Here is an 11854-nt window from a genome sequence, read left to right on the forward strand (position 1 = left end):
GAGCCCCCAGCCCAGGGCACGTACCTCCACCTGGGCATCGTCCCAGTCGTCCAGGCGCACGGACTTCACCCTGCTGACCTGCGGGATGCCGCGGTGGATGCCCGAGCAGCTCAGGCAGATGAAGATCCCCAGGCTGTGGGATGCCCAGTCCGGGTCTGCAAGCCAGGAGGGAAAGAGGGAGTTGCGCTCGTGAAATGAACAAGTAAAAGTTAGAAGGGAGTAGTTGTCTGAAATTTAAATAATTGACTGTCTGTCATTTCATGTTTGCTCAGCTGTGCTTACAATGGGAAAAGAAACTAGTGAGCAGACCCAAAGGAACAAGGACAGTGCAACCAGAAACACATTCTTTGGAAAACTGGACTATCCCCAGAAATCATTTGTATTGTCAGTGATAGAAAAGGTCAAGAGTTTAGGGTGAGGAAGACTCCCCTTACTTCCTCCTTTTAAGACCCCTCCCCATGAAAACGACCCCAGACTTAATTTAAGAAGTCAGTCAATGCTTAATAGCCATTCAAGCTAATTACCATAGGAAGCAGGGGATGGGAGGGGCTGTTATTATGAATATGTATTTGTTTGAGTCCTTTGCTAATAAACAGACTCTGTGATCACCTGTGATTTGGCAGTGTGCATTAGAGGATTACCTCACGCTGAATAAACACACACTTTGTAACCTTAAATTGTTAGAGAGTCTTTTGTCCATCCCAGCTGAGTATTGGGGTATTAGACCAATACTCATATTTTGGTAATTCACTTGATTGATCTTTTTGGATTCAGGGCAGCAGGAGGTAGAGACAGGGCAGGGCAGAGGAGTTTAGGAGTGACCAGGTCTGATGTGCCTGATTCTAAAGGCATCAGAGAAATATACAAGGAAAATAAATGTTTATATTGATAAGAATAAGAATTAAACTAACAATTAACAGATCTGCAATCCCCAATGCAGCTGTTATTCCCCAAACCCCAACATGCAGACAACTCCAAGATCTCCATAACTCACTCCATGCTCACATGAAGAGGGGAATATCCCTCTTTCAGGAGGAAATTCCACCCAAACACTGCATGGAACAGAAACTACATCAGCTCAGGGAAGTCACTGCACTCTCTCTTTTTATTCATTTATTACAGGCTCCACACAGAGCCTTTCCCCCCACAGCTGCAGCTCCAGCAGCCCAGCCCTCCACGCCAGGAGGTTTCCAGCCCTTTCCATTTCCCATGGAAAAATGCTGCCAGTGTAGCTCTGTACTTTCTCTGAGCCCCGGGCTGACATCTCACACAAAGCACTGTAAACACGAGTCCCTTGCCTCCAAATTCCTCCCTGGGAGAGGCACAGCCCGAAGCAGGGAGGCAGAGGGGCTGGAGGAGGGCAGGGGCCAGGGGCAGGACACGGCCAGCAGTGTCCCTGGCACTGCCAGCAAAGCCAATACAGGGATCTTTGTTTGAACTGCAAGGCAAATGTCAGTGCCTGCAGAGCCAGCTGTGCCCCAGCTGAAGGAGTTCCACTGCAGGTCAGACACTGAATGCTCCATCCTCCCAAACCCAGGCCAAGCCATGGCACCAGGCTGCCAGGGGCAAGGATGCTCCCTTCCCATCATCTGTTTGCTCCCCCACTGTAATTACACTGAAACCTCGCTCCCCACAGCACAGCAATTATTTATTAAAGGCAAGGGAATGTGCTGTCTCCTCCTTGTCCATATTTAATGCTGTGTTTGTGTCAGGGCAGGGGGTATGACTGGCATGGGGCAGCTCAGCTCCTGAGGGGTAGCCAAGGGCTGCCACCAGCCTCACCCAGCACACCCAGGGAACCAGCTCAGCTCTGCAGAGGTGGCTGTGCTCAGATGTAAACCCCAGCACTAAGTGAGGATTCTCAGACACAGCTGAGTGCCCACATGGGAGAGGGGAGCAAATTCCCAAGCTGACACCAGCCCCATCAGCCACCAGCAGAACAAAGGTGGGTTTTTTCCTTTTTCATGTAGTCTCCTATCCTCATCTGAGACCCCAGTGACTGCAACTGAAGCCTGGCAGGTATAAAACCAGTCAGGTTGATCTCAGTGTCTGGTGCTGCCCACCCTGCTCCTTCCACAAGCACTGTGTGATCAGCTTCACCCCATCCCACATCATGCACCCCACTCATTCCAACCTAGAGACTGTGGCCACTTATTGGGCTGTAGGTTGGCAGCAAAAATCAAGAGTTTTGCATGCTCAGGCACTTTCACGTTGTCCTCTCCCATATCCAAACACGTTTGTAATCAAAGTCTGGGGCCCTCCAAACTTGCTGCCACAAAAACATCCCCAGGTTCAGCACAAAGGGTGCAAGTCAGGCAAGGTGAAAGCACCAGGGTGCTGTGTTCAAACAGCCATCACTGACCTTCATGCAGAGGATCAGATACATGGAATGTAGAAGGGTGAGAGGACAGAGTTGTGGCAGCAAAGTTTGGAGTTGGGTCCCTGGGCTCAGCACAGCCACTCCAGGAAAACTGAGCTTCAATCCCTCCCAGAGTAATGAGAACTGATTAAGGCACTGCCCAGCCCAGGGAAATAGGTTTCAAAGCATGCACTGGCCAATAAAACATGTTTTATTGGCAGTCCTAATGCCTCTCCAGTGTTACCAGATTTATCTTAGGCATGCAGGTGGAATTCTTCAAGCTGTCTGCAGCTTTGTGGAGTCAGGCTTCCAAAGTCCTCCCCAGGAGTAACCCCTCCCCTGGCTGCACTGCTGTGTGTGCCAGGACAGGAGCCTGCACACCTTCCTCCAGCCTGGAGGGGACACACCCTGCTGGAGGAACATCCTGCAAGAAGATCCTGGAGGAGATTCCAGCTCCAGTGGCCACCAAGTCAGCTCACATCCAAGCTGTCTCTTGGCATGGGCAAACAGCACCTCAAGCAACAGGTTTCAGTCACACCTGGGCTTTAAAGCATTCCCCTCACACCAAGGAGCTCCATGGCAGAGATGCCCTGCCAGACCTGACCCCACCATTCCCATCTCTGCCAGGTATTAACAGCACTTCCTCCTCGCTGTTTTTCTGGTTTTACAAATATGTTTTTTGTGGCAAGGGTGGGTGAAGAACTGGGGATGCTCAGCTGCTCTCCTGTCACAGCCCAAAACCACCCACATCTGGCAACTGGGTTTAGTCCCAAAGGAAAGGCAGGAGGAGAGTTCAAAGGCCTCAGGTACTGACTTAGCCCCATCCAAAAAACTCCTGGGTAGTGAAAACTCCCAGAACAAACTGATCTGCCAGAACAAGTCTCTCTCAAATGTCACTGTTACCATAATTTGGGATTTCTCATGGCTCTTGCTCTCCTGGCTGAGGACATTTAACAGCCCAAACCTTTCCCAGGCTTTAGCAGAAAGCCAAAAGGAATTTCTCAGCATCATCTGAACAAACCATAGGATCACAGGGCCATGTGCTGCCCTGTGACCTCCCCGTGTCACAGCTCTGCCTGTGCACAGGAAGCAGGGGGTGGAGAACTCCCCAGCTCCAGCTTCTGGAGGGCTCTGCCAACGCTGCTTCCCCTTCTCCCCAGCCCTGCACTCGTGACACCATTTCTGAAGAAACCCAGCAAGGAGCCCATCACACCCCCAGTCTCTGCAGGGAGTGGTGACAGACCCCAGCACTGCCATCCAGGGCTGCAAAATGCTCCTCCAAAGCCTTTTCAGGGGTTTGGGGCTCCCCAAGCACATCAGGGTCCCCCTCTCCTTCTGCTTTCCACACAAATTCTCAGCTCAGGGACACGCCAGTGATCCCCAGCCTTGGATTATCACAGACTCCAACCCTTCAAGCGACTGCACCAGAGATAAGAAAACATCTTATCAAACACAAAAATAAAATTTTGTGTCTTCACACGAAACAGTGAATTTTGGGGCAGCACCATTAGTTCAGTGACCCCAGGCTGCATGGCTGGCAAGCTGAGGTCTCCATAGATAGGTGAAGTCCACCTTGCTGCTGGACACTTCTGAGAGCTCAATAATTTTATTATTCTGTCTGGGCATTGCCAAAGAAGTGCACTGAAATGGCAATATGTCATAATCTGGGCTTTTTGGGCATTGCTCAAAAAAGATGATTTTTTTCCCTAAGCCTCTAGAATTTTGAGCAAACAGCAGTGAAGCCTAATGAAAACTCTCCAGCATGCCTGATTTCCACACAAATTACTTTATTCCATTATTTCAAGCCAAAAGGAATAAAAATGAATGAGGAACAATGGGAACATTAAACCAAACACACTGCTGTAAGTGCAGAAAGACTCTTATCCTGGATGACCAATTCCAGCTCTAAAAAGCTCTCACTGCCCAATGTGGTAGAGATTCCTGGTAACCTATAAACAGATTATAATACCTTTCAAAATAAAGACATGAGTCAGCTTCATTTTAAAAATCAAAGGAACAAAAAAAGCTAAACTAAAGGAGAAGGGCACTGTTTTCCCATCTCATTCATCTGAAAGCAAAGGCAGAGATTAGAGAAGCACCCAAAACAAAACTAAAACACTTGGGCAACACAGCTAAATTCAGAAATTAACTTCTTCACCCAGCCCTTTTCACCACCACAAGCCTCAGGAAAACCCAGCACAGTGAACCATGAATGCATCTTGAACCCAGCAGTCCTGAACTAAGAAAAAAGAAAAAAATGAAGGCTAGACACAGAAAATATTATGGAAATAAAACCAACATAAGACCCAGGCCAACTTATAAAAACCAAAGAGATTGGAAGCTGGATGATAATGGATTTTTTTAAAATGAATAATCAATATTTGCTGTATCCAGGATATAAACATGGAGTTCCAGTTTGAAAATCCCCAGGTGCCATCAATCCAAGTAAAATCCCATGAAGCAGAGCAGCAACAGGCTCAAAGTAGACAAGAGCAAGAACTCAGAGTCCCAAAATTTGGATGCTCCTGCTCCACCTTTTGCTTAAACTAAATTTTAGTGTGATCCACATGAGCACAAAGCCTTTCCTGCTTGCTGCTGATTTTTCCATGCCCAAGACAGAGAATCTCGTGCTCAGCACCAAAGTTCTGTAGCTATTTGCTCTGGGGAAGGATTAGGAGGCTGATAAACAGACCCTGGTCATGCATGTTGAAAAATAACAATTAAAGAGTTAACACTGAAGTCAAACCACCTCCTACCAACACTCCTCTCTAAGTAGGAAAATTTTTCAGTGAAGGCACTAAACTTGCCAAGGTCTTTTAATTCAGCTGGCAGGTCCCACAGCCCACGACTGAGCTGCAGCCCAGGCACCAGGACTGGACAAAAATCACCATCACATTAAACCTCCTTTGTCTCAAAAAGCCCTTTTTCCTGCAGAAATTGGCACTGACCTAAACATAACTGCTATGGGATTTTTTTTATTTTTTTTTTCCTCTGCTTACACCCAGGGAGAAGAGCTGGCCAATTCCCAGAGACACACACACAAAAAAAAAAAAAAAAAAAAAAAAAAAAAGGAAAAAAACTCAGTATTTAAGTGCAAGGACAAGGTGAGGGAACAAGTTTCCCCTTGGAGCTGGAGGATGAAAATCCCATATCACACCATTAGAGCAGCAGAGCTCTGGAACAGCTCTCCAGTGGGAGGCAGTGGGGGCAAGGCAGGGAAGAGCTGTGAGCCCATCCTCCCAAGGGGATGGCAGAGGGGCTGCAGGTGGCAGCAGCTGGCAGGACCCGAGGGCTCCACCACCTTCCTCATCTGGGATTTTAGGAGGGAGGAAGGAGAGGGCTGAGATAAATCAGTGAATGGTTGATCTTAACCCTGAGCAAATCAAGCAATCCCAGAGCTCAGGTGTTTCCCTCTAACCACCACCCTCACTTGGTGACATCCAGGGAATGGAAAAGCCTCACCTGCTGTGGAACTGAGAAGGAAAAGGTGTTTATAACCACCTCAGCCACCCTGAGGCTGTCAGATGTGCTGGTACACAGAACACTCTGCAGCACAAAGCTCCAATTCCAGACTCCCCTCCAGCACCAGCCTTCTGCTCCCCCTCCATCCTTTACCCCCTCTGGGCCTCAGGCACACAGGCCAATGTTAGCCAGGATCCACGTCCCAATAATCCATCCCAAATAAGAAAGATAAAATGATAACAAGCCATGTAAACTGCTGCTGGAGGGTTTAAACTGCAGGATTGCTTTGATGGGATTTCCATTTCTGTCTTCAGAGCCTCTCTGTCCTCCTACAATGTAAAATAATTCTCACTCCATGGAAACACGAGCCTAAGTCATAGAAAAATAAAGAGAGAAATACTCAAGGTCTTGTTATGCCCTGAGATAACCATCCGTCTTATGATGTGAGGAAAGATTGCCTGAGACAAAGAATCATTTAGGAAAAAAAAAAGGCTGAACTGCCACATTAGTCTTGAAGAAAAAAAGATTATTCAAATGCACAGAGAGCCATTACACACCAGCAGTTCAGTAACATTGCTCAGTTTGTGCTTAAGACTGCATTTACCATGCTGTCTTCACTGAGAAAGCACAGATTTAAACCCCCAAAAACACCCAGGACACAGGAGTGTCTAATGACAGAGGACCCAAAGCTCCATCTAATAACTTTATTAGTGGCTCCTACCCAAGAATTCAGTCCTGAAGATGTAACCAGGGCAGTCTCATTATGAATTACAAATCAATGACACTTTTTTCAACTGAAATATCTTTTATTCAAAACCCTTCTTTGCAATTTAAGGTTTTACAAAAATGCAATTAATAAAAACCTAACTAGAAACCTAAAAAAAAAAATAAAAAATTACAAACAAAACCTGCAAGTGAAAAAATGTAATCTCTCAGTTATTTTACACTCTGATTTTCATTTTCTACTTTAGTATCCTTTCTGATTCCCAGCTGTGATGGCCAAGGCCCCTGTAAGTTCTCTCCACCTGAGACATCCCTCCAAACCTGAGCACAGACCAGGGAAACACACCTTGAGCAGGGCAGCCTTACAGGGCTGGCCACCTCCACCATCCTCAGCCATGATTAAGTGGCAAATTCAGACCCAGCCCCAGGCAAGCAGCAGGTTGTGCCCATGAGATGGGATGGGATCACCCTGCAGGGGATGAAGTTCTTTACCCACCCCTGGAGGAAAAACCTCCCCTGATGCCCCAGGCCTGTCCCCAGCTTTGACTTTTGCACGGTCTCAGCTCAGCCCAGCGATGCCAAGCTGAGAGCTCCTTGCACCAGGGGTTTGTGACAGAACACAGAATACCTGGGACAAGCTGTGGCTTCAGGGCTCTGCTACTGAGCATCTCCCAAATGCCAAAGCAGCAACAAAAGAAAATAACCCTTTTTGACAGGAGGGAAGGAAAAAAACAAACAAACTTTCACTGACTTGCTGACTTCTCAAACAAATATTTCCCAAAGAAAAAGAAAACCCAAATACACAAATTAAAGTGACTAACAGAGAATTTTCCCATTACTACTTCCAACCCAACCTATTTGTTATGAGCATCCCTGAGCTGAATGGCTGGCTACCTCTTATCCTGGATCCTGTACTAACAGGATATTTCAGGGAAAGGCACCCACCTGAGAAACAGCAATAACAAATCCTGTCTTTGGTGTCCCCCAGCTGTACCAGACCAGCCCTATGGTGATACTCAGATGTGGGAAAGCACAAGTCTGCCCTGCCTCCCTCATCTTCTGTTCATTCCCCACTCTCCCTCTTGTTTCCTTCTCACTTCATTTTCCTTGGTACTTTTCCAGGGTCAGCTGCCCACCTGGTTCCAGCTGTCCCCTTTATCTTTCTGTGGATCCCACTTCTCAGAAAGAACATCCTTGCACTCCTTTCTGGAGGCTCTCTGGATACTTATCCTGCCTCTCCTCCATTACCTCATCCCCAGAAAGAGCTGGCCTGCCACACCTGCCCAGGAGGAATAACTGAATTCAGGCTGGATATTTTCTATACTACCTATAGACACAAGTTATTATCTTAAGTAGCCCAGGGCATCTCAAGTTTATTGTCACTTGCAGGCACACGAGCACATTACAGCACCATGAATAGCTCTCATTTGCCAAAGAAACTGAAGCAAAGTCACTAAAGAAATTGGGTTGATGAACAGGGAGGTGGTCCTAAGGAAGTAATGCCATGAGAGTTCAGAAGAGGCTGAATGATATTAATATAGCACATATTGACTTACAAAAGACACTGGCCCAAATTCTCCTCTCTGACTTTCAGATTCACTAAGACAGCTCTGTATGCAAATGTCACCAAAACCAAAGTATGGTTTTGTTGTTTAACAGGCCCTTTTGGTGCTTTTAACAACAACCTTCTTATCCTGATATGAGCTATTTTATTGACCTACAGCTCCATCTCCACCCTGGTGATGCTGAGAAACTTCCCAGTTTGCCTGCGGGCTTTATGTTCCATACCCACAGGGTGAGGGAGAATCACCCTGCGGGTCTCAATGGCCCAGGTTTGTAAAGTTTTCTCCAGGAAGGAACAATTTAGGTAGACACCTACTCGGGGAGGCCAAGCTGTGCTCGGCAAGGCACCTCCGAGGTGGGCTGGTACCGTCAGACCGAGCAGCAGATGGGTGGGAGCAGGCAGAGCAGCGCGGCGCTGCAAAGCCGTTCACGCTGTGCCCAAAGTTCTTTGTCCTTTCCAGCTGGGTACCGGAGGACACAATGCATCTGAAAGTGAACTGCAGCGTCCTGGCATGCAGATTAGGGTATAAAACCACTGGGAATGGTACGAGCTGGATAGCGGTATCCAATAGATCTTGACATCCTAAACAAATCAATAGCTGGGAAAATAGGGCTCAGCTGAAGTGCTGGGTTTTTTTTAACCTATAGAATGACAGAGGCTGAGAAGGACATCCCTTCTATACCTCCTCAGAGCCATCCTGCTCAAGCTAATACAAATTGAGGTTTTTCTGTATGGTGATATGTTTTTTTCTTTTTAAAAATAAGAAAGTTACTTGCTCTGCAATTTTTCTCAGATTGTTCTCAAAGACAGATCCCACCACCCCACGCAGACTCTGCTCAGCAACAGCATCACGGCCCGACCTCAAAAATTCACCATCCAAAAGGCAAAGAAGACATTCCCAGCCCAGATTTTTCTCTCCTCCGCACACGAAGACGTCTACAGCCATTCCAGCCCCGCTCCCTGCGCAGCTCAGGCACCCATCGATGGCAGCCGGGCAAAGGTTGCTGGGCAGGATGTCCGCAGCGCTGCCTCCGGCTGTCCCCGCGTGTTTGCTCACTGACAGGGCAGGAGCAGCCGAGGGGACACGGGGGACAGGCGGCCCCCGCAGCGCAGGGCAGAGCCCGCACCGCCCGTTCCCGGTTCCCGGTTCCCGGCTGCGCTGCAGCCCGCGGGGACCCGCCGGGATGACATCAGCGCTCACCGAGAGCCGGGCCGGGGGAACGGGGGGAACCTGGGCCGGGGCTGCTCCGCGGGGACCGCGGCAGCGCAGCGCATCCCTCCAGCAGCCCCGGAGCATCCCCGCTGCATCCCCCCGCGGTGGGGAGGGGGCTCGGGCACACCCTCGGCGGGGCACAGCGCCCGGAGAGCGCAGAGCCCCCCGCCCCGTCGCCGTGCCATGCAGTGCCATGCCGTGCCGTGCCGTGCCGTGCCGTGCCGTGCGGACAGGTGCAGGTGCAGCCGCCGCCCGCGCCCCCCGCCTCCCCTGCCCTTCTTACCCGGGGCGGCGCAGTCGGCGCACGCCGCGTTCCCCGGCCGCTGGAGCAGCTCCACCAGCGCCTTCCTGCTCCTCTCCTTCGCCATGGGGGCGGCTCGGCGGGGCTGCGCTCGGTCCAAGCGCTACGGCAGCCTCATGGCGCGGGCGGGGGGCGCTGGCGAGGCGGGCGGCGCCCGGGCGGCTCCATTCGGCCCCGCTCGCCCCGCGCACGCCGAGCGCGCTCCGGCCGCCGGGAGCGCCGCGCCGCGCCGGGGCGGTGCTGCCCTGCCCTGCCCTGCCCTGCTGTGCCCTGCTGTGCCCTGCTGTGTGCCCTGCCTGCCCTGCTGTGTGCCCTGCCTGCCCTGCCGGTGCCGCCGGCTCCGCTCGCTGCCGCCTCCCCGCGCCGCTCGCCCGCCGCGACCTCCAGCGGCAGCGCCCGCCGGGGCGGCTCCTGCCCCCGCGGTGCTCCCCGACCTTCAGGGCATCCCACCCGTCCTGCTGCCTCTCCTGTTTTAGCTCCTGTCGCCGGTGGGAGCCGAGGGTCTTCGCCTGTTGCTCTCACTGGCCTTGCCACTCAAGCGCCTTGGCGGGTTTGGGATGCCCCTCTAAATCAGCAGCTTTTGGGGGTATTTGTGGAGTTTTCACTAGTAACCCCATGCACTCCAAAACACTCCTCCCTCACTGCTGTCCTTGCACATCACCGCCAGCTTCCACGTCTGTGTCTTGGCAGGACTGTCCTCCAAGCGTCTTCCCACGTTTTTCACACTCCATGGTGTCAAGGGAGTACTGGGGGGGAAAACATCCCTGTGTCATTTTGGCTGTACATCTCGTGCCATCTATGGGGCAAGACTCCTTGTTTTGCCAGGCAAAGACTAAAGTGTCACTCAGGGGCAGGATGTGGGAAGCTGTTGGCCAAGGAAGAGTTCAGAGCTATGCCTCCTTAACCCTTGCTGAGATCTTCTTCTCACGTATGGGTCACTTGTGATGCTGCTATGGCCTGCTTATGGTTCACACATCTCTGCTTATAAAAACAATTTTGGTCCTGCAAAGAAAGTCCTCATTTAAATCTGCTTCCTCCAACAAAGCAGTGCCCTCCTGCAAGCTCAGCTCATGCCAGTCATGCTGCCCATGAGATTCAGGGTGTGCACAAGCATCTGCAAGAGGAGGTTTCCAGTAGCTCCTGGAAAACTTTCAAAAGCAAACCACCATCTTGATCCTGCAAACATGAGGATGTGAGCAGGTTGCTGAGAATATTTTGTGGGAGAAAATAGCACCTTAAATACAGGCAGAGTCATGGCCTCGTACATTTACAATGCTCCCTTTGCCTGGAATACCTTTTCCTAAATGACTTTTGCATTTGTGCTGCCAGACAGGTGACTGTATCCAGGTTTATTTCTGACTGCTCTAAACTGATGCTGGACTCTGGCTCAACCCAGTGTCATGCATCATGCTGGGCTTGCTGCATTTACACACATAGCTTGATAAAGTCTGGAAACTCACTCCCATCCTAACCAAAGGCATAATCCTCCTGACAGACCTTTTTGTGAGGAAACTGAGCTGCTGCATCCAGACCCTCACCTTCTTCAGCCTCTGAGTCACTGACACTCACCTGGAGCACTGGCTTCTAGCACCCTCAGAGTGAAACCAGCCCAGCAGAGTACCTTAACCCTCCACACCTGTGCTGTGTTCAAGCTAGACAGTGTAAATATTACAGGATCAGAGCCTTACCTGAGCCCAGGTTAGGCCAGGTTTTCATTTGCACTTTGGCTTTTCCAGAAGAGGCATTTGCTGAGTGCTCCATGCAATAACCAGGATGCCACACATCATTAGGAACTTACCACGGGCCAGCACTGGGAGCAGGGAGGGGGTTTGGTTTGAAAGTCTCTGTTTAGCTTTCCATTAAGACTTATTGATTCTCTTAATTTTTTGTTCTCCTGGTTGCTAGGCAATTCCTCTCTCTCCTCCGCGTGCTGGAAGCCAGAGCTGCAGACAGAAATTTATATCTTGTAATAAAATCAAATAAAACAGAGCCTGTTGTCAATGATGAGAGGGGGGAGTTTCATAAAGGACAGGCAGAGCAGGGCCAGCAAAGGTCGATCAGCAGCATCCTCAGCATTTAAGTCTCATCACAATTGCTCCAGACTTCACATGGGAAACAAACAGCCCACGTGGGTGGAGGGGAAGTGGAGAGACAGGGAGAAAAGTTGGAACTAAATGAGCCAGAAATGGAGATAAACTTTTGTTCAATGGAAAATCAAAGGCTTGAGCCGAC

The 11854-nt window shown here is 50.1% G+C and overlaps 1 protein-coding gene across 1 annotated transcript in view; it reads right to left on the bottom strand.

Annotated features, from left to right (window-relative positions):
* The window catches only part of ADAP1 (ArfGAP with dual PH domains 1), a 46687-nt gene extending 36817 nt beyond the window's left edge, over nt 1-9870 (bottom strand). The window contains exons 1-2 of the mRNA XM_056503750.1: nt 9605-9870; nt 25-155 (exon numbers count right to left, since the gene is read on the bottom strand). Coding sequence (XP_056359725.1) covers nt 25-155; nt 9605-9689 — 216 coding nt within the window. The 5' untranslated portion in view covers nt 9690-9870. The remainder of the gene's footprint in view (nt 1-24; nt 156-9604) is intronic.
* Nucleotides 9871-11854: the final 1984 nt, after the last annotated feature.

The sequence above is a fragment of the Oenanthe melanoleuca genome, chromosome 14 (assembly GCF_029582105.1).
Source record: "Oenanthe melanoleuca isolate GR-GAL-2019-014 chromosome 14, OMel1.0, whole genome shotgun sequence".
Lineage (NCBI taxonomy): Eukaryota > Metazoa > Chordata > Aves > Passeriformes > Muscicapidae > Oenanthe > Oenanthe melanoleuca.